Raw genomic sequence first — 26110 nt, 5'->3', positions numbered from 1 at the left:
TGAGAGAGAAAGGTGAGAACTGAAGGGGCGGTGGGGTGCCAGATAGGAGAGAACTAATCCGCAGGCAAAGCTGCAGGGATGTGCCCCAGCAGGGCGTGAATCCCTTCACTGGCCTGTCTCTTGGTGTTGTGGGAGTCAAGGATGTATTCTGATATGCCAGGCTCTCAAAGGGAAAGGACTGCAAGACATGATAGGGTTGCCAAACCTCCAGAATTGCCCTGCAGTCTCCAGGAATTAAAGATTAATCTTTAAATATTATGTCATGTGATGAAACCTCTAGGAATATGTCCAACCAAAATTGGCAACCCTAGGACATGGGTAGGTTAGGATGGTGAACATAGTCCCGCTATGTTCTGAAGCAGGACTGTTTGTCTCTCCATCACCCCCAGTAGCTGCAGGCCCTTAGCCAGTTCCTTGTCGTCATCCCCCTCTCTTTGTTTGTCTCTCCATCACCCCCAGTAGCTGCAGGCCCTTAGCCAGTTCCTTGTCGTCATCCCCCTCTCTTTGTATCTTGTTTAAGGAAACCTGCCCTCCACTCCTTCATCTTGCTCCCTCTGCTGGCATGCAGATGCAAGGTGGTAAACGTTTTCTCACCCTTTGTCCTCTTTCCGTTCCCCCAGAGATAACACCCCTGTCTGTGGTCATTACAACATGTCAGGTGCTGGGGAGGGAAAGAAAAAGCTAACCCCGTTGTTCAAATTCTAGTCTCCATGACAGTAATGGTCCAGTGTTTTTTTTCCTCCGTTTCAGAATTCCATTCCCATATGCTTTTTCCCAAGCTGGGGTGAGCTTGGAGATCAGATGTTTTCAGACATTCTTCCTTGTTTGTGCAAGATCCCTGAATTCATTGTGGGAAGGGGCATGTGGTTCTTGGGTCACCAGGTGTGGCGGTTAATAATTGTATGTGCACCTATGCAGACTGCTGGTGGGCAGAGAGTGCTAAGAAGCACCAGCAGGTCCAGGCCTGTGGTTGCATGTGTGTCTTTGTGTGTCACCAGTGGGTTGTGGCAGGGGGCAGCACGGGAAGGCTAGTAATTGCATGTGCACCAATTCTGTTCAAGGATGTTACCCTGAGGCGTGTCCCTAAAAGGCAGGGAAGGATTTTGATCAAAAAGGCAATAGGCAAACCAAGAAGATACGCCTTGCTGCTTTTTGCCAGGATGGTGCCCCTATAGCTGGTGCAGCAGTGGAAGGGAAGCACAAGCTATATGGGCAGTGGTGAGGGAGCTGCGTTGCTGTGCAATCTGTGTGTCCAAAACAGAGCATTGTCTTTGCCTTAACTTCTTCTTTTTTTTTTAATATCTGTGGATCAGCATAAAGTGAAAAATAAATAGAATTCCGCAGTAACCCAAAAGGAGGAGGGGAGAGGGGCTGAATGAATGCCTTGAAACCCTTTTTGAAATGTGTCTCAAGCCTGATTTGGGTGACTTATGTCCTAACAACTCAAGTTTTCTTAAAACTGAGAAACTATGAGCCAGAAAAAAAAAAATCTGGGGCTTTTTCTTTCTTGTATCTGCTGCTACTATAAATGTGTGACTGTTCAATGCATCTCATTTGTAACCCACAGAGTGTGGCCATTTCGAATAGAACTGGGAGGGAGCAGAAGCAATAAGCAGCATGGTGGGGCATGGGGAGGACCTGGGACACTTGAGCAGGGGTTGTGTGTTATTTCTGAGAAATAAATGGTACTGTTTTAATTCTCCAGCACAACTGCCATTCGGAGCTCTAGGTGGGGGGAGTGTTAAAAGCCAAGGAGGCAGAGAGAGAGAGAGGCTAGTCCATCATGGTGGTGCCTTGGCAGTACCCAGAAGTAAGTAGTTTAAATCCTCCTGTACAGTTGTACTGTAATATATCACATAATACTTACTGGAAGAAGTCTTCATCCCAGGTTAGGTCTCTGTTGTGATTCAGTTGGCCCTCTGACTGTGATTTGGGGGTCTCCAGCATTGTATGAGCCTTGGGGTTCATCGGCTTGAGCAGGCCGACAAGATCCTGTGTTGCAAGGTTAATCACCTCTGGCTTTTGTATCCTGGCTGGCATCCAAGTGGGAGTCCTAGGTGGAACTCACAAGAAGCTGTGGTTGGCTGGTGGAACCTCTACCAAAAAATGGGGCCCAGCTCCTGTAGTAGGCACACTGTGAAGTTCTCACCCAGGTGGTGTTGTCCCTAACATTCTTATAACTCAGCTGAAACTTCTTTCCATTCTTGTGGCACTGGCTCATGCCCCAGGAATGCCACCTCTCCTTCATTTGATAGCTGCTCGTAGACCTCTGTATTCCAGTCGGTGATTGCTGTTTGGGTGGGTCTGGATGCACTTCTCTCCACGGGGAGGGAGGGCAAGGAAGTCCTATGCACAGTGCCATGTGAAAACATAGGGCACGGCTGCTGTCCAATTGGCATGCAGCTCTGGAGGTGTGAACTCACTATGAGCTGGAATTGCAAAGGGGTGGGGGATACCTGACTGCTCGGCGGCACTGAAATGGCGGAAGTAACATCTGGTCAAGATGACCCCGGAGCAGTAGACGGCACACCAGTAAACAGGCTGACCCAGGTGGCTGACAAAGCAGTGTACAATAGCAGTGGGAGGACTGCCAGATGTGAAACAATTGCTTCAGAATGGGAATGTGTCTACACCTACCTTGTTGTGGAAAAAAATCATCCTGATTCTCAGTAAACCTGCTTCCAAAGTGGGTTGGTTGATGTGGGTTAGAAAGCCAGAGGATTTGAAAGAAATACTTGTGTGTGCATGTAAGGCAGTCTGTTCTGAAACAGTTTTCAAGTGTAGACAGGCCCTTATGTTTGTAACGTTTCAGGCATTGGGGACTTAGGTCCTAACATTTTTTGTACTGTCATTATAAATTCAATGTGAACAGAAGGTAAATGTCTGCTTACTGTATTCATTTGGAGCTTGGTAAATTACATATTTTGATTTAATAATTAACAATTTGAAGAAGATGGGCCTTTTTCAGGTCTCAGGGAAAATCGGGGTAACTGACATCATTAGAGTTGCATTGTGTAAATCTGGTATAACGGAGAGAAGAATCAGTCCTGCTTTCTTCTAAGTAAGCCCTATATTGATTAATGAAAAATACAATTTTATTTTACATAGTTTAATTGAAGCAGTTTCAAAACTGTATTAAGTCAGTGTTCGCTTGTAGACTTTAGAAAGAACAACCATAATGTTCAGAGTTACGAACATTTCAGAGTTATGAACAACCTCCAGTCCCAAGGTGTTCATAACTTTGAGGTTCTACTGTATGCCTACTCAGGACAACCAAACTGCTGATTCCTGTTAAACAGGACTCAGGGTTAAGAAAGACAAGGCATGAGCTGTGAGGGAGCAAGTGAGGAAATCCCTTGGAAGAAGCTATGAGTTTTCTGTTAAGGTCCCAGGGCTTGATTCTCCTTTGGGTTACTATAATGTTATGTCAGCTTAACTTCATTGATCTCCTAAAACTGTGTAAGAGAGTAGAGAATCAGGCCCACAGTAGTTATTAACTTCTGTCAGAAGGTTAATATTGGAAAGCCTTACGGTTAAAGGACAAATTTACATGTTTTCAGTGTTCTGAGTATATAAATTAAATAACCATGTTTTCTTTTTACCCAGAGTAATTGACATGCACCTAGATCAGTGAAACATATCAGGGGAGTGGCTGTTCACTGTGGTATACTTATTGGGGGCCTGGTGAATTTGTAGGTGAAAATCCAAGAGGCAGTTAATGATGCTAAGAGTTATGTTGAACTCCTCTCCATGACTTCTGTGCTCCTCAGAGATGGGGGCTAGTGCATTGTCATGGGAGGCAGAGAGAGGGAGGGAGTTTTGATGCCAAAGGGGATATGCATGGAAGGGTGAGCTAATTATCTGTGAGGGTTTTCATTTTTAACTTTTACAGGCTGCAGTCCCACCACACACACCTCACTGTGTTAGGCCATAAACCTTTGCAGGAGAGAATGTGGCTCCAGCTCCATGAGGTGACCCTCACAGAGTTTTTTGAAGTATTTTCCCCCTCCTTTGGGCTTTTCCAGGAGAGAGGAGCAGTGTATTGAATGTGGGGAAGATCCCGCATAGGAACCCCAACAACCTTATATTTAGAATCTGGGAGACTTTAGCCACCAGATGAAAGCTGTTCGAAAATCTGTTTGTTGTTTGACTTACACTTCATGTCAGTATTCCTTTAAAATGTGGTGGTGTTCAGGAAAGTCAGTTTGTTTAAAAAAAACCAGCCCATACTAAATACCCTACCTCAAACCACACTGCAGTTCTATGTATCTGCACTATATGTATCTTCCTGTCCTATTTACTGACAGAAACAACTGCTTTAAACTGGTGACAATGCAAGGGTCAATGTAGCTGTTCAAAAGGGAAGTCTGTTCTTCTCATGAATCACCAATGAAAATTGCCAGTTACTCCTGAACTTACATTGTTGAAGATGATTTATGAAGCAGAAAAAAGGGCTATGTGCTTTGAAAACCACCTTGATTTTTTTAGTCCTGGCACTCAGAAAACATTCTCTTATTTACTCTCAAGAAATCCAAAGGTAAACGATACTGCTAATGAGTGGAAGGTATTTAATATTAACCTTGAATCACTTTTTAATTTTAACTTTTAAGGTTAGATTCACTGGTAATACACTTCGGCCTGCTTTATGTTACTTAGGAGCACTGATTTCGATTTTTGACAGAAATTTGAATACTGAAATATTTTGGCTGGAAATCAAAATATTTCATCTGTAAATCAAAATATATTGATATGGAAATGCTGCCACAGTGCCTCATGGGAAATGTAGTTTGGGTGTCTCAAGCTCCCAGTCTGATTTAGTTTAATCTTACTTTGTCTGGAGTCAGACAGCGTTGTTCTGAAAACGATGCTAATAGAGCTGCTCATGAAGAGGTTGTGATGTATCCTTTGATGCAGACATTAGGATATTGTAGGATGCATCGTTATCCATTATTTACATTCGTAATATATACATTATGAATGCAGCACATATTGTTGAAGATACATTGCATAATTTGCTGAAGCTTTTGCAAGCAGTTTGTGCAGGTGACAATCAAAACTTAGGTCTTAAAATAAAAACTGTTAGAACAGAAATGAGAAATTGAATCAGACAGGAATCAAACCAGACAGGTAGCATTGTAGATCACTTTAATAGTAATCTAATTTGTTGCTAGTTGGCTGGTAGCCAAGCTGTAATTTGGTTCTTTATTTTACTCTGGGCTGAAAATGTGGTTGACTACTAGGCTACTATGTTCCATGAGGAAAATACTGTAGACTTCATTTTATTTATAGAAATCTAGAATCCTGGGTTGATATCTAGCTTTAACATCACTTTTTGTCTCAGGGTTACCAGTACTTTTAAGAAGGAGCAGGGTCCAATGAACCAGTGACTTGTTAGATGCCTCCCAGTTGGGGGCATCTAACAGAAGGCACCTAAAGGGAGTCAGGAAAGGCGCAGGTAAAAGCTGCCCCAGGGGGAAACAGGAGATGCAGAGGAGAGCTGATACAGAGAACCACTGGGAAGAACAAAAGGTGGAGAAATTTACTGGTGAGGACTAGCTAGTGCTGGTGAACTGCTGCTGAGTTATAGGAGAGCTTATGTCATAGAATCGTAGAATATCAGGGTTGAAAGGGACCTGAGGAGGTCATTTGGTCCAACCCCCTGCTCAAAGCAGGACCAATGCAATGGCCCTAGGAACCCAAAGAGGAACCAGCCTGGTTAGGGGAAACTGAGCCAAGAGGGTTGATGCTGGAAGGTGGATTCCAGGAGCAGGAGGTAGGACTCACACGCAGGGAGGCCTGGGTAAGTGGAACTTTACAGGAGGATCCCCTGGCAGAAGGCCTGAGTGGAGGACTGCATGAATCTGAGCCCAGAACTCTGAAGGGAAGTTCCCTGAACTGGGGTAGGACTCACGGGCCAGGAACTCTGGGTGAGTGGAACGTGTTGGGAGCCCTATCCTGCAAGACCTGTCTTGGGACTACCAGAGAAGTGTTGTGGGGGAGAGTTGAATCTGGAACCTCTCAGGCTGGGGGCCTGGAGAATGGGGCCTTGGGACAAAGACAAAAGAGTATGGGAATGGATTGGAGATGGACTCTTGGGAGGATGAGATAGAAATGCTGTCTCGGGAGGGGGCATGGAGAACTGTTGTGAACATGTTGTTCTTTGGGATTTTGGGAGAATGGTTTTATCATGAGGTTTCTATAGACGGTTGTACATGTACAAGAATAAGTTATGCCTAGAGGTGGGCTTTTGAATTGGACAGACTGTTCCTCTTATGGCGGGACCAGGAGGAAACTGAGGCAGGCACACCTATAACTGTCATGCTGTCTGGCCTGCTGTTGGAAGGCACCCCAGGTGGGCCCTGCCCTATCACACCAATATAGAAAGTTTAGTCTCGTAGTAAAGTCTGGTGCAAAGTTCCAGTAAAATAACTACATTCATAGTAAAATAAATACCAAGATTGTTAATGGCACTGGAAGAAATTAATGCATCAAAAAGGAAGAAAACTTCTTTGAAATGTTGGGTTTTTCTTTTTGCTCTGCCATATGACAGAAATTTGACGACAATGGGATAGGTTTTACCATGCTCTAAAAGTTGGTAAGCATTTATTCATGCAACTAATCTCATTACATTCAATAAGACTGTATGCAGGAGTAAATACCAACTTGAGTAAAGATCTGTGCCCCTGTGTTTAGTATTACTGACCTTTGTTTCTTCATGAAATTTGGTCAAATAAATTTTATTCAGCAAAACCATCATGAGGAGAATAATGTGCCACCAGTGTAGCCAGTTATGAACATTCAAATCTCATGAATTGTACCCCAAAATCGTGAGATTTGAAGAAAATAATTTGGGGGTTCTTTTTATTTGCCTCCTGGTTTTTGAGTCTTCAGAGAACACTTTTCAAGCTTTACTCCACAGTCATGTAGGCTAGAAACTTTGCTTTTTGTAACTGATGAAAGCTGAGATTCTTACGTAATCACAAGATCCCAGAAGGAAAACACCAAATATCACAAGACTCACAATAAAATTGTGTGAGTTGGCAACTTTTATTATATTTAAATCAGGCTTATCGCCCTATAACCCTCTATCCCCCGTCTTCCCTCCAATACATTTTTTTATGTAAAAATGCAAATGGAAGGAACAGTTCCACAGCCCTTATTGGCATGGTTGACACCCGTGAATTCACTGTCTGAACTCACGCCAGTGTAAATGAGGATTACTCCTTTTTGTGCATATTCTGGCTTTGGGCCATGGGTACGCACATAACCAAAAAAATCCATGTCTTGGATTCTGATGCTGAACTTCTGTGCTCTAGGTCTGGCTCCCTGAAATCGCATAGGCCAGGATTCAGCAAGGTACTTAACTATGTACACAACTTTAAGATGTGCCCATCGCTAAGCGTGTGAGCAGTTCAATCCTATGTGCTCAAAGTAAGGCATGTGTTTAAATACTGAATGGAGGTGATAGAGATCCAGTACTGCAGTCTGTGTTCATATGGAGCCAGGAAGGAATATTCTGGGAAGATGTTTGGTTGTATAGAGTTTCTCTCTCTGATTTATTAGTGCACACAAGAAGTCTGACATTGTGGGCTCTCTCTGGGCCTGCCAGGATACTACAAAGGTAACAGTATTTGTACCCATTTTGGAGGGACAAGTGAAGAGTGTATGTAATAATACTGTACAGACTGTGTATTGACTTTGTTTTGGCAGACATCAAGATTTATTGTCCCTTGAGGTAAATATTTATATCCTGGGTCAATACATCTTGATTTTTCAGCTTAACACAAGTGAATTATTGCTTATCATACCAATCCAGACCTGAAGTCCAAATGGAGATTTTGAAAGTGGAGTTGCTGATGCTTTGTTACATCTCCGTACTAGAAAGAATACCACTTTATTGTGTGCGCATTTAAGGTCATAGATATTATATTAAGTGTATTATAGCTCTTATATTATAAAATGTATGTATCATAGAGCTTATTAATCAAAAAATGTTTCTTTTTTTGATAATGGATTGTTTGAATGAGGAAAAAATCAGTAAGATTTTTAAAAATGTTTTAAAATTTTTTCATTATCTTATTGTTTTAAGGCGTTGGCATGTTCTCTTTCAGGTGGCCTGGCATTAGCTCAAGTACTGTTTTTTTATGTGAAATACCTGGTTCTCTTTGGTATTCCTGCTCTTATTATTCGAATGGATGGACTCAAACCTCCAGCTTTACCTCGCTGTGTGAGCACAATGCACAGTTTCACTGGAATGTGGCGGTTAGTAAGCTTAATTTATTATTGATATATGACGGTAATTTTTCAATGTATTGATGGTGTGTGTGTTCTGAACTATTCTTTCACTTTTCATCTTTTACAAGATCTTCAGTTTGATGATTACTTTTTTCATGCCACAGAGATAAAGGGAAGCCGCCTTTCAGGATTTTCATCATCTTAATGATTAGAATTAGATCCAGGCCACTTGACTCCACTAAGCTGACTATTTTTTTCTAGATATTTATGAAATATGATCATTTTTCAATCTTGGTCCAAAAAACACCCTTCACTTGAAAATTCATTCAGAGAAGGATAAGAAACACTTGATTAGTTACCCTGTGAGGAGAGTTGTGGATTATAACACTTGAATAGGAAGAGAACTGTATATATGAAAACTTTCCATAGCATTAGCATGTTAAAAGCAATATTTGTTCATATTTTAGCATGAAATTCTGGTCTCCCCTAGGTCTGAGTAAACATGACGGACAGTCAAAATGAAAACTGTGGTTGTGAAGCTTAGAAATTGCTTTAAATAATTAAGTCCATCAGCTCTTCGGTGCCAGTTCTTGTTTTTTACTGTGTGTTTGTACGGGGCCTAGCATGATGAGTAGGGCCCTATCAGATTCATGGCCATGAAAAACATGTCCCTGACTGTGAAATCTGGACTCCCACCATGAAATCTGGTCTTTTGTATGCTTTTACCCTATGCTATACAGATTTCACAGGGGAGAGCAGCGTTTCTTAAATTAGTGGTCCTGACTCAAAAGGGAGTTGCAGGGGGGTCAAAATGTTACTTTAGGGGGGTTGCAGTATTGCCACCCTTATTTCTGTGCTGCCTTCACAGCTGGGCTGCTGCGGCTGCTGGCTGGGCGCTCAGCTCTGAAGGCAGCTACCCAACAGAAGCAGCGCAGAAGTAAGGATGGCAATACCAGACCATGCCACCCTTACTTCTGCACTGCTGCCTTCAGAGCTGGGTTGCCAGAGAGTGGCGGCTGCTGACTGAGGGCCCAGCTCTCTAGGCAACAGCGCAGAAGTAAGGGTGGCAATGCCATGCCAGGCCATCCTTACTTCTGTGCTGCTGCTGGCGGCAGTTCTGCTTTCAGAGCTGGGCTCCCAGCCAGCAGTCGCTGCTCTCCAGCTGCCCAGATCTGAAGGCAGCGCTGCCGCCAGCAGCAGCACAGAAGTAAGGGTAGCCGTACCGCACACCCCCCCCATAACCTTGCGACCCCCCCTTCCCCCCCACAACTCCTTTTTGGGTCCGGACTCCTACAATTACAACAATGAAATTTCAGATTTAAATAGCTGAACTAATGAAATTTACAATTTTAAAAATCCTATGGCTGTGAAATTGACCAAAAGGGGCCCTGAATTTGGTAGGGCCCTCATGATGAGGCTTGATGTGATTGGGGACTCTATGTACAGTTGTAATATAAATAAAACTTTTTCCTTTTCCTTTCTTTAAATTAGTAGGCCTGCATGCTGCACTACTATCAGGACTGATTTGGATGATTTTTTTTTAATGCCAGAAGCTAACCATAACAAAGAAAACTAATCGTTTACCAGGGTTTTGCTTTGTGGCAGTAGAAAACATTCAAAAAGGGAATAGGTTATGTGGCTGAGGTTGGAGGGAAATAAATAAGACATTTTAAAATAATTAAAAATCCAAGCTACTTAACAAGAGACCCCTTCCGATTAGATTCTCCTTTGAAACTGTGAACTGAACTTTTGACCCTTCAGGTTGAAAAAGAAATCTTTTGTTTTTTGCCAGCCTGTGAGCTGATAGCAACGCCTTTTGGCGTGGCTGGACTTTGAAAGCAGAGTTTGAACCAGTATCCAGTGTTTTCCTGCTGTGTCAATTATTACTCCGTGGAATCTGAGCATTGCTCCCGAGGTGTAAACTAAATTGAACATCAGCACAAATACAGATGATATTACTGTGTTTGATACAAATAGACCATGGAAGAATTGTTATTGACTGTGAAGTTAGAGTGGGTGCCTTTCTTTAAGATTTCGGTACACTTCCGAAAATATATATTAAATATTTTAGTTATAAAATTTTCAAATTTTATGAGATCATAGAAACTTTTGTTCCACTAGGCAACCAGATTTAGACTGGTTTGAAATCTTACAGTAGAAGAAAAATGTGCTGTTGTTTTTTGCCAAAATGTCTCATTCACTGATGTGCATAGGGAACAATCATGGTAATAAATAATTAAATATGATATTTCACAGATAGGATTTGTGTATTGAAATCATTTCACGTCCAGCTGATTTGATGTGTTGCTATGAAAGCTATATGAGTGGTAGAATTTCCCATGGCTACTAGTGAATTATGGGTCAATTTCAGTTATCTAAGAAATCTCACATAGCTTGCCCTCTGTATCCCCTGAGTTATGATTCTCTCATACCCTTAAAGTTAAACTCATGAATCACTGCTATCCACAGGGCTGCAATCCTTTTTTGTGTGTTCAGTGCCTTATATAGAAATATCACCATCAGAGGTGGAAGGTAGAATAACAGACTTTGTTTGCAGTCTAGAGGTCTGACTATCTCAGGTGTACCTGGTCATCCCATCAAGAATTTCAGTAATGTATATTGGCTGCATCCAGGGTATCAAAAGAGTTGGAAAGCAAAATAGTCTGTATTGTGAGGTCTAGGGGACAGTGATTGTCTAATTCTGATACAAACTCTGTTTTTAATTCGTGTGTTACCTGGCATCAATGACTACCCTCACCAACTGTGTCTGAATTATAGTATTAATAGGATTGGGCCTGCTCTTAATGGTGTGCAACATGGAGACTTGCACCAGAATCTGGCTTTATAGAACAATAAAAATCAGAGGCTGGTAAAGACTCTCAGGGCTAAGGTGGGGAATAGAATATTAGAAAATACATAAAACAAATACAGAATAGAGTATAGTGGTGACAAGCAGACACTGTCAGTGAAACAGCAGTTTAAAGATGGCATTCAGAGAGTCTAAAAGCATGATGATACGTGCATTGATAGATACATGCAGCCCCTAGGTATAGTAGAGTTTGAGGCTATAGAGATTAGGAGGACAATGCTAATGTCACACGCAAAGCAAGCATATCAACTGAGTAAATATTTCACTAAGTCCTGTTCCAGGTAGGTTAGACAGATTGATTTTGCTCTTACACCAGCATCGCGTGTCCTTAAAGCATAGAACCAGAGGTGCTTGGGTTGCAGAGTCATGCAGGAGTTCCTAGTAATGATTGGTGCTGGCCTGGTTCATGGTGTGATGTAGTATGTAGAACGTCTTGAGACCAGGAAGAAAAATGCCATGGCCTGTTGTTGAAAATATTAGGAGAGATCAAGAAACAAAGAAGACTGCAGAAAAACAATCCATGTGCTCCCCATGTGGCACTAAACAATTATCTAACAGTGTCGATTGCAAAATGCATGCATATGAACCAAGCCAGTAATAAAGAGGCATGTTACCCTGTTTATTGACAGTAGACTGTTGCTGATTTTTATTTTACTACTTCAAAAATGTTTGTCTTCAGAAAAAAATCAGCAGTCTCTCTCCAGCTCTCATCAAGGATACAGTTACTCAGTGTGGCAGTGAGGTTTCATATGACTAGGATGTCATCGGTTTTACTAGCACGTTATGCAGTATTATCACGAATAATGAAACTAACTGCATTTGTGAAAACAGTGTGATATCCAGTTCTGGATTTATTCAAGACGGGACAACAGCTCAGTAACAGACTATGCTAGAGTGTCTAACTGGCTCTTAATGACTGCATTTCCAAATTTCAGCCACAGGGAATCAAACTGCCTTTTATTTAGAGAATTAGCAAGAATATTGTAACATCAAGGTAGCTAAGCACATGTGATAAGAACCAGTATTGTTGGAGGCTTAAAAATGCTTAGAGAAATCCTTCTAGGCTAATGCTTGCTATACAGATTCTTAAGCTAGAAGCAAATAGTTCAGCAAAACTAGAAGAGATTGAATTCCATCTTGGCTCTAACAGCTTTACACTGATACTCAGGAAATTAGTTCTGGTTGGAAAAGTGCCCTCCTAGTGGGATACTGATGATTAAGGGTCTGGAAACTAGGGATTTAATAGATAGATAATATACATTACAACACCTGCTAATTTCAATGTGTCAATGCAGAGGATGATTCCTGCAGGGGAATTCAGTGGCGCAGCCTGTTAAACATTTTCCAGAAATGTTGATTAACCCATATGCTGTTTATGAAGAAAAGTGTGTTTCTCTTTCATATGCCCATCCTACTTGTTCAGTGAGTATGGAGCACATGCATATGCAAAAGTAGATGATCAATGTATCTTGAAATCCTATGGAAACACCATGAACTCCCTCTTACAGGAAGACCTTTATTGTTAAGGACTACAGTGTGGAGACAGGGAAACACAGCTATTCTTCTTCCTCCTCCTCTCCCTTTCTTGGGTAAGTGGTGCTCCCCCACAGCTCCCCATCCTCCTTAGATAGTGCAGCCTGAGTTTCCCCCTACTGCTTCCATCTACTTTAACCACTCTGTATTATCTAGGGTCCAGTCTTTACTGGCTTCACAACCAAACTTAAACATGTTTCAATCCTGGCATCTGCAAAATACTGTATTACAGTTTGGAGGCAAGAGTGGATGGGAACAGACATTTCTTAAAAAATAGTTTTAAGACACTGTTTTAGCCTAAGCTCAGTGAAGCCTTGAAGATGAGGACTCTCCAGGAAAGGGTAGGTAGGAGTTTGTCGGAGACGGGTTTTTTTAGCGATATCTTTCTGATTTGTACATCCAGAATGGAGGAAATATAATTGGAGAGCGGTAGAAACAAATCCCAGCCAGAAGCATTAATGTGTTGAGCAAGGGGATGGAGAAAGGTCTGGCATTTTGAGTGCCATGTGACAGATTCCAGGTTGCATTCCATGCTTAGCACCCTAATTCTTGTCCATGTAGCTGTTTGAAGTGGTGTGTCTCCAGAAAGATTTGTGCCACTGCAAATGATAGACCCTGCTCACGGGGAGAAAACATGGTTCTCTGCTGGGAACTTATTATCCTCAAGACAAAAAATCTTGGGGTATGGCATGGACCAGATGGGAAATGCTTCTGCCTAGAGGCAGAATGTGCTGGCCTGCAGGGCAGGAGCTAAGCTCTGTGATTGTGTTGTGTTACCAGCAGAGCAGCTAAAATGTTGCTGGAACAATGTGCATTGACTTGCTGTGAGATGAAAAACTAGCTACTCTAGCACAGAAAAATGTTGCCAGGAGCAGCAGAGTTTGTGTGTGTGTAATATTAATATGTTAAAAATATCCCACAGAAATTTTGGTGACATCGGATAGTTGCAGCTGGGTTATGATTTGAAGGAGATTATGTTTAGATCAATCTAGGTCATCTGCCTCCTTATTGTTAATGGATTACTTGCCTTTATATGATGAGTATATTATATACACTAGATCTTAGGGAATTGTAAATTGTGGGCTAGAAGTTTGCTGTAGGTTAATAATAATCCTGGCTGTAAATGTGCAGTATAAAACTGGCCTGTAAAATGTCTCTGTACCTGCCCCTTTTTCCCCCAGATACCACCTTTTACCTTCCCTCACGATTTCCATTAAAGGCTTCCTACCATTGCAGTGACCTCTCCAGTTGTCTTTTATGTCTGCTAGAAAGGACCAGATGAGAAAATGTTTCTCCTTTTCATACTGCTGACTCAAGGGACAAGACACTCAAATATTAAGGCCCTGAGTGTGAGCCTGACAGACCAGCTTGATTGTGTGTAACTTTTTAATGATGATCAACAAACAATTGGAAACCCAGTCACTGATCAGCTGCCTGCTCTGCTTCAGACATTTGATGTCACTGCATAGACTGCAGTTGTAGTATTGGAGGGTTTGTTGTGTTGGATCATATTAAAGAAGTTCTGTATTAAAATCACAAATGTGTTTGATTCCCCATAGTTTAAATTCTGGGGTATTACTAATTAAGAGGTCTCTTGGGTTTTGGTCTCTTGTTTTTACTGTTTCTCTCCCTCTGTGTGAAGCTTGCAAGCTGCTAATTGTGTTAGTACATCCGAAGACATAGTCTGTTCTCAAAGCAATACTTTGTAACAACTACTACTCACACAGAGAGAGACTCAAAGCAATACTTTGTAACAACAGAAACAGCACACAGAGTCTCCCCACCCTTTTGTTGTATTTATCTCGCTTTCTTAACAATTGTGATTTAAAATAGAGATAAAGGATGTATGTGGATGGATGCTTGGTGTGGATAATAAATGAATGATCAGGGAGGTGCCAGCCTAAGAATCCAGTGTCCAACGGCCGAAGAAGGCGTCAAGTGGAAACAGCCAGCGGACCCCTGGAGGGCAGACTGGAATCCACCCAACAGCCTCAAGAACAAGATAGCATCTGGCAGCACGGAGCCGTCAGGAACGTGCCATCTGCTGATTGATTCAGCAACAGCATGATGAAGCAATTCCCATAGACTGGCATAGGAATAAATTCCTATAAAAAGGACTCTAGAAAGTGAGAACTTTGGGGTCTGATTCTGCAAACCAACTTCCAGGAGCATCAGATGAGCATCTGACAAGGCCCTGCTCCCTCCTTGGGTCCAGGCCACCTGGCCAGTGGCTTGGCACGAGCAACTCTAAAGCTGGTAACTATGATGATAACCTTGCAGAACCTCTGTGTGTGTGTATGAATGAGTGTTTGAATAAATTTGAAATTGAATGGATTGTTATAGTTATAACTAACTGCTTACTATGATTCTTTCTGTATTCACAATAAATGTGGCATTTTGCCTTTTCCACTTTAATAAGATCCTGCTGGTTTTTATTTTATTGGTATAACAGGTTTATATTGTAACAAAATCCTGTGTTATGCTTTGGATTTCTCTTTTGGGGCCACAGCATTCTTTGGCCATGATACAGGCTCATTAAATTAATTGATTTTTGCTGAGGCTTGAGAGATTGAAGAATCAGGGCTAAATTTCCTCTCACAGAATTTGCCTCTCAAATTCCATGGGATCAGTGGAAAATTGTAGCCATATAACTTTTAATTGGGATGTACCTCGGGAAAAGAAGAAAACCCATCTGTAACTGATTCATCTTAAAAATTTCCATATGAAAGAGATGATCAAGGGTCAGTTTAGGGGCAAATTCTGCCTACCCTTGCATGTCATGGAGAGGCTGCGTAGGAGAATGCCACACCTCCTGTGGTAATATGGGGAAGAGCTTGGGGGCGGGGTGAGAATATGACCAGCATATTTAGGATTTGCCCACCAACCCCACCCACTTTGTAAGGGAGCACTGGGGCAGCATTTGCAGCTGCATCCCAAAGACTATATTAGTAGCTGTGCTGGTGTCTTTTGACTTGGGGGAGGATTTCCTGTGGGACTCAGAAGAGATATACTGTACAAAATTTACTTGTCTTTGAATAGACAATTGATGTTTGAACCCCTATAAATGATCTAGCAGCTTTCTCCAAGAAGATCAGATATTTCTGGGTAATTTCCTTTAATTTCTGGCCCTCTGTTCTTTTGAAATTCCTTCCCTCCAATGGGACTTAACCAGTAGCTGAAAGTGAAAGATGAGAAAAGACAAGACAAGTTTGTGCTTCCTTCCCTGTTCCCCACAGATTATGAATGTCATTTTCAGGCTGTTTCTAGTCTTTGATGGCCAAGGGCTAATGGTGAAAGTTTTCCAGTTTATCACAGATGCTGCTTTTATAAAACTGTTTTATAATTATTTAGAATGGTTTTGAATTTCTGTCCTGCTGAAATGAGTGAATCCTCACTCCTCTCATTTAACAAAGTGTTCATCTCAGAACTACCTGTGCACCAAAAATTCCACTCTATTAGATGATCCCCTAAATGTACCAAAGGACTACTTACAAAGCAACCGTGGATTAGAAAGAATTTCTCTTACAATGCTGAAATGTTCTCGTTCTAGTAATTAATCCATCAATTAAAGGGAGGTTGTGTTTGAAATCCATAAATACAAGAAATAGATATTACCAAACTGAGAGGGAACAAACCCAAATACCTGAAAGTCGAAGAGCCACATAGAATCATAGAATATCAGGGTTGGAAGGGACCACAAGAGGTCATCTAGTCCAACCCCCTGCTCAAAGCAGGACCAATCCCCAACTAAATCATCCCAGCCAGGGCTTTGTCAAGCCTGACCTTAAAAACTTCTGAGGAAGGAGATTCCACCACCTCCCTAGGTAACACATTCCAGTGTTTCACCACCCTCCTAGTGAAAAAGTTTTTCCTAATATCCGACCTAAACCTCCCCCACTGCAACTTGAGACCATTACTCCTCGTTCTGTCATTTGCTACCACTGAGAACAGTCTAGATCCATCCTCTTTGGAACCCCCTTTCAGGTAGTTGAAAGCAGCTATCAAATTCCCCCTCATTCTTCTCTTCCGCAGACTAAACAATCCCAGTTCCCTCAGCCTCTCCTCATAAGTCATGTGTTCCAGTCCCCTAATCATTTTTGTTGCCCTCTGCTGGACGTTTTTCAATTTTTCCACATCCTTCTTGTAGTGTGGGGCCCAAAACTGGACACAGTACTCCAGATGAGGCCTCACCAGTGTAGAATAGAGGGGAACGATCACGTCTCTCGATCTGCTGGCAATGCCCCTACTTATACATCCCAAAATGCCATTGGCCTTCTTGGCAACAAGAGCACACTGTTGACTCATATCCAGCTTCTCGTCCACTGTAACCCCTAGGTCCTTTTCTGCAGAACTGCTGCCGAGCCATTCGGTCCCTAGTCTGTAGCGGTGCATGGGGTTCTTCCGTCCTAAGTGCAGGACTCTGCACTTGTCCTTGTTGAACCTCATCAGATTTCTTTTGGCCCAATCCTCTAATTTGTCTAGGTCCCTCTGTATCCTATCCCTATCCTCCAGCGTATCTGCCTCTCCTCCCAGTTTAGTGTCATCTGCAAACTTGCTGAGGGTGCAATCCACACCATCCTCAGGATCATTTATGAAGATATTGAACAAAACCGGCCCGAGGACTGACCCTTGGGACACTCCACTTGATACCGGCTGCCAGCTAGACATGGAGCCATTGATCACTACCTGTTGAGCCCGACGATCTAGCCAGCTTTCTCTCCACCTTATAGTCCATTCATCCAGCCCATACTTCTTTAACTTGCTGGCAAGTATACTGTGGGAGATCGTGTCAAAAGCTTTGCTAAAGTCAAGGAACAACACGTCCACTCCTTTCCCCTCATCCACAGAACCAGTTATCTCATCATAGAAGGCAGTTAGATTAGTCAGGCATGACTTGCCCTTGGTGACTGTTCTTGATCACTTTCCTCTCCTCTAAGTGCTTCAGAATTGATTCCTTGAGGACCTTCTCCATGATTTTTCCAGGGACTGAGGTGAGCCTGACTGGCCTGTAGTTCCCAGGATCCTCCTTCTTCCCATTTTTAAAGATGGGCACTACATTAGCCTTTTTCTAGTCGTCCGGGACCTCCCCTGATCGCCATGAGTTTTCAAAGATAATGGCCAATGGCTCTGCAATCACATCCGCCAACTCCTTTAGCACTCTCGGATGCAGCGCATCTGGCCCCGTGGACTTGTGCTCTTCCAGCTTTTCTAAATAGCTCATTAAGCACATAATAGCACATTAAACTCTGACTTGTGCACACATGTACTGAAGTCAATAAGGGGCGTGCGTATGAGAGAGAGAGGGAGAGAGAGAAATGGACTTGAGATCAGCTGTAGAAACTATATATGAAAAAACAGTTTTCCAAGGAGACCTTGTGTGTGCATATGTTTAAAGAATGCAGGTGGTTTTTTTTTTAAGATGCCTGCAGTTTTGAAAATTGTTCCTATTGTAAGACCTATGTCCAGAAGCTAGAGGGGAAAGAGCTCTTTACTTCCTGTATTGTTGAAAAGGGAAAAGTGGTGCCATAGAGACCTTCATTTGCATAGGCTGCCTACCAACAATCCTAGTGAGGATTCACCAGAACTCATGAACTTGGATTTTGAGGGGTTGTGGGATCCCAGAGAGGCTCAGAAAAAGGAAGTAGCTCTTACCTTGTTGCAAAGAGCTCCTTTCCAAGCATCGTGGACTCTGCTTAAAGGTCTTATGTACTTTTGGCTTCCCTTCTGGGGGGACTTGGTTGCGAGAGATAATGCAGAGGACAGCAGCAGAGCTGAGTGGGCTCTGGTGGGGCCCTACCTATCCATCACTTTAACACTAAGTAACTAACTGGCTTAGATGGTGATCCCTCCAGGTGAACCAGCCTAGGTCCCTTGGGATTGGAGACAGATTTGCAAAGAGGTACTTGAATTATGGAAGCCTGCTGATCCAAACCATAAGTGGGGTTCAGTGGACAGATGAGGTGGGGTGGCCACCTGTTGGACATGCGCTGGCAGATGGACAGGGAGTTGGACAGGGGCGGGGTGGGGTATTTTACTGTTTATGTTCATGTATATTCTGTTGCTGTATTTTCCCAAGTTTGACTGTGTTCTGTTTCCCCTGCACTGATTTTCTTGTTTGCACAGTCTTGGGGTGCTTGCAAGTGTGGAAGTTCTGCCTGTTGAAGCTACATTAATTTTTCCAAGTTTCTTGATGGGGCCTCAATCCAGTTTAGTTATTTGTCAAGAGGAACTCTAGATATATTGAAACTGGCCCTTTTTGCTGACATTAACCACCTGGCAGAAGGGTTACACTGTAATAGGATGTCATAAAGAAAGAAATGTACCACATCTGCTGTTTCTGAAATTTGTTCTGAGATTATCATATGCTGGCATGCAAATTATAAGGGTTTTTGTTGTTTTTTGTTAGGTTGGTTTAGGTTTTTAGGAGGAGTGTCAGTATTTGCTTTAAAGGTGCTGGAGACTCAGTTGTTTCCTTCCTATTGAGTTTCCTGAGGAACATATCAATACCTGCTGGTTTGGTTTGAGCTGGCAGCAGAACTAAATGTCAAATCCTTCTGTAACCTGACCACAAATTATCTGGGTGGTGAGGAGGCTTGTTCCACGAGTGTGCTAGCATGTTAGAGCTCTTTGAGATGGGCAGCTGTTGGGTGTTGAATAGTGAACTTCTGGATTCTGTTCACATCAGCTGTAGTAGGAAGGCAGTGGAGAGAGTAGTATCTTCAAAGGCAAAGGAAACCTCGGGTCAAAAACACCTAAGTGCCTTAACAGCTAAAATCCCATTTTCAAAAGTGACTTTGTCACTTAGGGCCAGATTTTTAAAGGTATTTAGGCACCAAATTGCCATTAAAATCAATGGGCATTAAGCACAGACATGCCTTTTGAATCTGGCCCTTAGGTGGTTTTGAAAGTATTACTCCTAGTCTGTATTTGTACCATTTGTTAGTTAAATGTTAAATGAAATTGCAAAGACCTTTTAAGAACCATAATTGACTCATGGGAGAAGTTTGGCTCAGGGAAGAACAACAATTAATTTTTATTCCTTTTCAGACAGGTATTATTCCTATCTCTTGAGATCCATTTCTTTTCCATAGCATTTGAGATTTTCAGCTCATTTACAATGATTACTGAGGTAGGATGGAGACAAACTTCCATTATGCTGTTATCATACTGGAGGCAGAAATGTAATCCTTCAAGTTACAGTGCATCACTCCATTAGTGAACAGAGTATGTGTTTTAATATCTGATGAAATGCATTATTAAGGACATGCACTGAAAAAGTGAATTTTATAATCTAACCATGAATTTAGTAATTTCAGGTTGCTATTTAATTAGATTTCAGGCTTTCAGCCAAGTTATTAAACAAATTTACCATTTTTAAAATGTGTAGTGTGCTGAGGACAGAACCATTCCATCATTTCTCTTTCCCTCCCTCCTACTCTAAATCCTATCTTGAAAACATTGTTTTTTCTAGAAGGAAGAATAAATGGAGTGAAATCTTGACCCCGTTAAAGTAATGGAAAACTGCCATGCCTTCACTGAGGCCAGAGTTTCACCTTATTTCTCAACGCATATCACACGTTTCTTTGCAGGTTTATAGTCATTATGGACATGACAATTGCTACCTTCTTTTCAGAAGGCAGTGAATTAGCCAGAAAATGTAAAAACCGAACAAATCAAGTTAAATCAAGTCAATATTTATACATTAGAATGCAGTAGATGGTGGAATGCTGAAATTGGGTGGTGGCTCATGGAACATTTAAAATGGTATAGAAAATGAAGCCTACAAGTTACACTCTCTCAGGAAAATAATCTGCATGTCATTGCAGCTAGTTCAATATTGAGTGAGCTTTATTGAGCTATCTTTTTAATGAAAAGCTTGATATAAGGTGTCTACTAAGCTGGAAGACTGCTAAATAATAATTAGACAGAATGTTGCTGGGATGGTTATCTTGAATTAGTTGAGTTTTAAAAAAAATTTAAGTATCAGTATCACTCATTAGCACTCAGTGACATTCAAAATATTGAATACGTATGCATATTCTACCGTTTATATTTTAAAGGAAATTCTTTTGGAACGGTAATAACTCTGTGGAAAAAAATCCAGAATTGCTACAGAGCAGTAATATTACAAAACTAGTGTCATGGGGGTTGGCCCATGAGGGGGTCAGGCACCTAGCCTACCTGTGACAGGCTATGCTAAGGAGAATGAGCCAACCCAGACCCACCTGGGGATACTTAATTACCTAAGTAGCTGGGCAGCAATTAATTTGGTAAGGAGCACGTGGGCCTTATAAAGGGTTATGAATGCTTAGACAGAGGGCAGACCACAGATAGAGAGCGCTCCTAAGGGGAGAGGGCTTCTCAGGGCAGTTGATGAGGCAGCTCACCAGGAAAGGTATCCAAGGAAGAGACTCCGAAAGGGAAGAAAGCTATGAATGACCAGCCCTAGCGAAACTTGGTCCCAAGCAGGAGGACCTCACCAGGTAGCAGCAGGAACTCCAGATCACAAAGGAATTATGTTCTGTTCCACTGAAGGGTTGCTGTGGTTTGAATTCTGCAGGGACCTTGAACGCAGATGCGGAACCCTTCCCCAGCTGATGACAAAAGGTCCTGATGCCAGAAGATGACTCTAGGACAAGAGGGCCTCAGTAGCAAGGCGGTAGATGGACTTAAGGGGGATTGATGGACAAATGTTAACTTGGTCCTCTTTCCCTTCTTTGCCCTGCCCCCTACCCAGCTAGGACTCTGGGAGAAAGTTTACTTGTATAAAATGTTCTGCCTTTGGATTCAATAAACTAGACCCCTGAAGGAGCACAGTTCAATATATGTGTACCTCATTGGACTTAGTGAAACCACAGGAAGGGGAACTGAGACAGACACACAACTGGGGTTCTGCAACCTGGCTGTCAGGGGCACTCCAGGGGTGAGTGCAGGCCTTTATAACTAGTAATTTACATATATACCAGAAGGAATAACTTTCCATGGCATAAAATATTATACCACAGATAGTCAGATTAAAGAAAACTATTAGCATATGGAAAGCTGTTGTGAAGAATGCAGATCCATAGATGGACTATGATCATTTGTCCCAATACATTTACGGTGCATCATTTAATAGCTACTTCAGTGAGAGTGGATATGTCTACACTGCAATTAAAAACCCGCAGCTGGCCTGTGCCAGCTGATTTGGGCTCAGGCTAAGGGGCTGTTTAACTGTGGTGTAGACATTTGGGCTCAGGCGGTAGCCTGGGCTTTAGGACCCTGCAAGGTGGGCGGGTCCCAGAGCTCAGACTACAGACTGAGGAAACATTAGATGCTATGTAAGTTCTACTGGGATGCGATCTCCATGTTATTCAAGGTTATACATCCATTTAAATACTATTTTGTTGACTGGAATGTGCTTATGCAAAATACATTTTAAGAGATTGTTTCTTAACTAGGACTGATTTAAGTAGCACTCAGAAGTTTTCGGTGAGACTAGAACATGAGACCAAATTCTGCTCATCTTACTCATGCCAGCAAATCCCATTTTGCTAAATGGGACTGCTGGTGTGAAGAAGGTGAGCAAGGGTGGTATTATTCTAGCCTTATATTAAGGGTTTTCCAATTCCATTAACCATTACTGGATCTTTTCATATGTGACTAAGCCTTGAAAAGAATGTAAAAAGAAAAAGGTTAGTTTTATGAAATTGCAGTTCCTCAGCATGTGGGTGTACGTGGATAGTGTGAAATAAATACAGCTTTCAAATATTATCTCAGCTTGTCAGTATCAAAATACTCAACCTGCGTACCTAAAATTGCATGGCAGATTTAGTCACAGAATTAGTACAATGTTTTGAAAGTATAGTGACTTGTTTCTAAGTAGAGTGAAAATAATATTCTTTTATCTGATTTCTTATCTGCTGTACTATTATCAAATTTTATTACCTAGTTCTCCTATGTAAAGCATTATTTTGAGGCACTGTGTCATTTGAGTAAATGAAAGCCATTTTTGTTCTGCTCTGGTTAGTCATTTTCATTGACATAGACAGTAACGTTAACTGCTTTTGACGTCTATTAAATTAGTGTGCACGCCAGTTCTTCCTACCTACGGTACAGCTTAACTTGCTGATTATATTAAAGCTTTGAAAGGCTCATTAAATCTCTTCAATAGAGAAAAATCTATTATTTATCTCTTTGGAATATAAAAAGAAGTAATAATGAAGAACCTAATGCTGCTCAACTCCAAATGGCATAATTATTGTAATTATTTGCTTGTGGCTGCTGCTTTGTTACTGTCACTTGAAATCAATGAGCTTTATTCACCAGTAACCCCAGCCCAGTAGAAGCTACATGTGGAGATTCCAAGGACCACCTGCAACTTGACACTCTCTTGGAGCTCGTTCATCACAGCTAAGTTATTTGGCACTGGCTCTGCATGGATGTGATTTTCCTGATGCTTCAATCCCTGCTCCCCCAAGGAGTTCAAGAGTATGTCTACATTGCATTTTAAAACCAGCAACAGCAGGTCTTAGAGCCTGGGTCTACAGACGTGGGCTCACACTAAAAACAGGTGTATGAATGTTGTGGCTCGGGCTGGAGTTTCAGACCCCAAGTTCCAGCCTGAGCCCAAATGTCTACAGAGCTGTTCTTAGTGCCAATGAGTGATTCTGAGTCTGTAGATCTGGGCTCCAAGACTTATTATCCGTAGGCTCTGTCTCTTCCCAGTGGTCATAGCGTTATGCTGAGAGGTGGGACTGAGTGGAGGGGTTTTGTTGAGTATTGGTGTGTGTGCACGCACATGTGGAGAACAGAGAGGGAGGCAAAAGCCAAAACCACGAATGCTAAGCAGTAGCTCGTGAGCACAGTGTGACCTGGGAAGAAGCTAGAGAGAGAGCTTTGAGGTCTGATGTTGGCTAAAGAGGCTCAGGGCTGTAAGCTAAGACATTGCTCCTTTTGTTTTTGGTTCCTCCTTTGTTCAGAAGAGCAGGACTTTATACATGTAAATAAACAAGGTTGCATTAAAGAAAATACCAGACTCCATGTTTCTATTTCCATCTGGAACGTGCCCAGAATCCTGAATTTTGACTAGCCACTTGGATCAGAAAGGGGCAACAATATGCTGAAAATGGCTAACAGCTTTTAATAAAACCCTCTATTAGAAAGGAGAGGGCTCAGTCAAGACAATCTGATAAGCACTGGGAGAGCCTTACAAAAGAAAGAGTGTGAAATCAGGCTCCATTGAAATCAATGGAAGTTTTGTCCTCGACATCAATGGGACCAGGATTTCATCTACTACGTGGGAAAGGTTGGGGTAGTTTTCTGAAGGAACAGGGGAGGTGTAACTAAAGTTACCTTTGTTTTAAGAGATTATAAAAGGTTGGCAAAATTCAAAAGGGAAACATTGACTACTCAGTATAAGGAAAAAGAAAAGGAGTACTTGTGGCACTTTAGAGACTAACAAATGCAAGGACTGGCCTGTCTCCATTGTCTACAGCCAAGCTCTATGATACAACCGCATTTGCTCCAACCCGTCAGACAGAGACAAACACCTACAAGATCTCTATCAAGCATTCTTACAACTACAATACCCACCTGCTGAAGTGAAGAAACAGATTGAGAGCCAGAAGAGTACCCAGAAGTCACCTACTGCAGGACAGGCCCAACAAAGAAAATAACAGAACGCCACTAGCCATCACCTTCAGCCCCCAACTAAAACCTCTCCAACACATTATCAAGGATCTACAACCTATCCTGAAGGACGACCCATCACTCTCACAGATCTTGGGAGACAGGCCAGTCCTTGCTTACAGACCATCCCCCAACCTGAAGCAAATACTCACCAGCAACCACACACCACACAACAGAACCACTAACCAGTAACCTATCCTTGCAACAAAGCCCGTTGCCAACTGTGCCCACATATCTATTCAGGGGACACCATCATAGGGCCTAATCACATCAGCCACACTATCAGAGGCTTGTTCACCTGCACATCTACTAATGTGATACATGCCATCATGTGCAAGCAATGCCCCTCTGCCATGTACATTGGTCAAACTGGACAGTCTCTACGTAAAAGAATAAATGGACACAAATCAGATGTCAAGAATTATAACTTTCAAAAACCAGTCGGAGAACACTTCAATCTCTTTGGTCACTTGATTACAGACCTAAAAGTTGCAATTCTTCAAAAAAAAAGTCAAAAACAGACTCCAACGAGAGTCTGCTGAATTGGAATTAATTTGAAAACTGGATACAATTAACTTAGGCTTGAATAAAGACTGGTAGTGGATGGGTCATTACACAAAGTAAAACTATTTCCCCATGTTTATTCCCTCCCCCACCCCCCACTGTTCCTCAGACGTTCTTGTCAACTGCTGGAAATGGCCCATCTTGATTATCACTACAAAAGGTTCATCCCCCCCATCCCCCCGCTCTCCTGCTGGTTGTAGCTCACCTTAAGTGATCACTCTGGTTACAGTGTGTATGGTAAAAAGAAGAGGAGTATTTGTGGCACCTTAGAGACTAACCAATTTATTTGAGCATAAACTTTCGTGAGCTACAGCTCACTTCATCGGATGATAAATTGGTTAGTCTCCAAGGTGCCACAAGTACTCCTTTTCTTTTTGCGAATACAGACTAACACGGCTGCTACTCTGAAACCTGTCAGTATAAGGCGTTATCTGCAAAAATGCATGACAGACAAGTATGTAAACTTGTAGTATAAAACTCATTACTTGAGCCAGTTTTCTGTCTACTCTTCTGCCACCTCCAGCAGTGACTAAATCTTGCTGAGAGATTTTTGTCTGGGAAGTTTAGCTGATCCCTCTTCCTTTGCAGGAGGAGATTGGTAACGATTTTGCACTCAAAATAATTAAAATCTTCCTCTTCATCAAAATGACAATATAAAATCATTTAATCACATATGGTGCAGCTAATGATTTTGCACTCAAAATAATTAAAATCTTCCTCTTCATCAAAATGACAATATAAAATTCCTTAATCACATATGGTGCAGCTAATCGGATAACTCGTCCTGATATTTTAGTTTTAAAAATATAAATCACATCTGTTGACCCAATCACAAATGAAAATGCCTGCATCAAAATGACTACTTAGTTACTGAGCTACATCTCCCAGAATACCACATGCCTAGAGTCAGGAGGTTTGCCATTGACTTCAGTTGAGGACAGTGTTTCACCCAGGGTTCCCACCACCTTGCTATTAAAAGCCTCAGCTTCTGTCTGTGACTCCATTTCAGAGAATGCTTATCTGCAAGGAGAAAAGTCGGGGTGAATTGCAGTGTTCCGGCACTGAACTCAGTGGAACTACTCGCATGTGTAAAGTTAAGCACGTGCATCAAAGTTTGCAGCATGGGGGCCTAAAGAATCATACAGCACTGAATAGCATTTTTCAGAGCAGTGAACTCTAGGAATCAGGAATACCTGAAAATTTCATAATTTAATAAACAAGAAATTTTGGTTGCTCTGT

At 42.0% G+C, this 26110-nt stretch overlaps 1 protein-coding gene across 3 annotated transcripts in view; it reads left to right on the top strand.

Annotated features, from left to right (window-relative positions):
• HHAT (hedgehog acyltransferase) overlaps window positions 1–26110 on the top strand; it is a 333978-nt gene that overhangs the window by 63244 nt on the left and 244624 nt on the right. For 2 of the 3 annotated variants that reach the window (XM_084624182.1, XM_084624183.1), the window contains 2 exons: window positions 1706–1810; window positions 8112–8262. In XM_084624182.1, coding sequence (XP_084480308.1) covers window positions 1706–1810; window positions 8112–8262 — 256 coding nt within the window. The remainder of the gene's footprint in view (window positions 1–1705; window positions 1811–8111; window positions 8263–26110) is intronic. The other variant, XM_084624184.1, reaches the window with a different exon arrangement.

The sequence above is a fragment of the Lepidochelys olivacea genome (assembly GCF_965140295.1).
Source record: "Lepidochelys olivacea isolate rLepOli2 genome assembly, chromosome: 3".
Classification (NCBI taxonomy): domain Eukaryota; kingdom Metazoa; phylum Chordata; order Testudines; family Cheloniidae; genus Lepidochelys; species Lepidochelys olivacea.
This window is presented reverse-complemented; position numbering and strand designations above follow the sequence as displayed.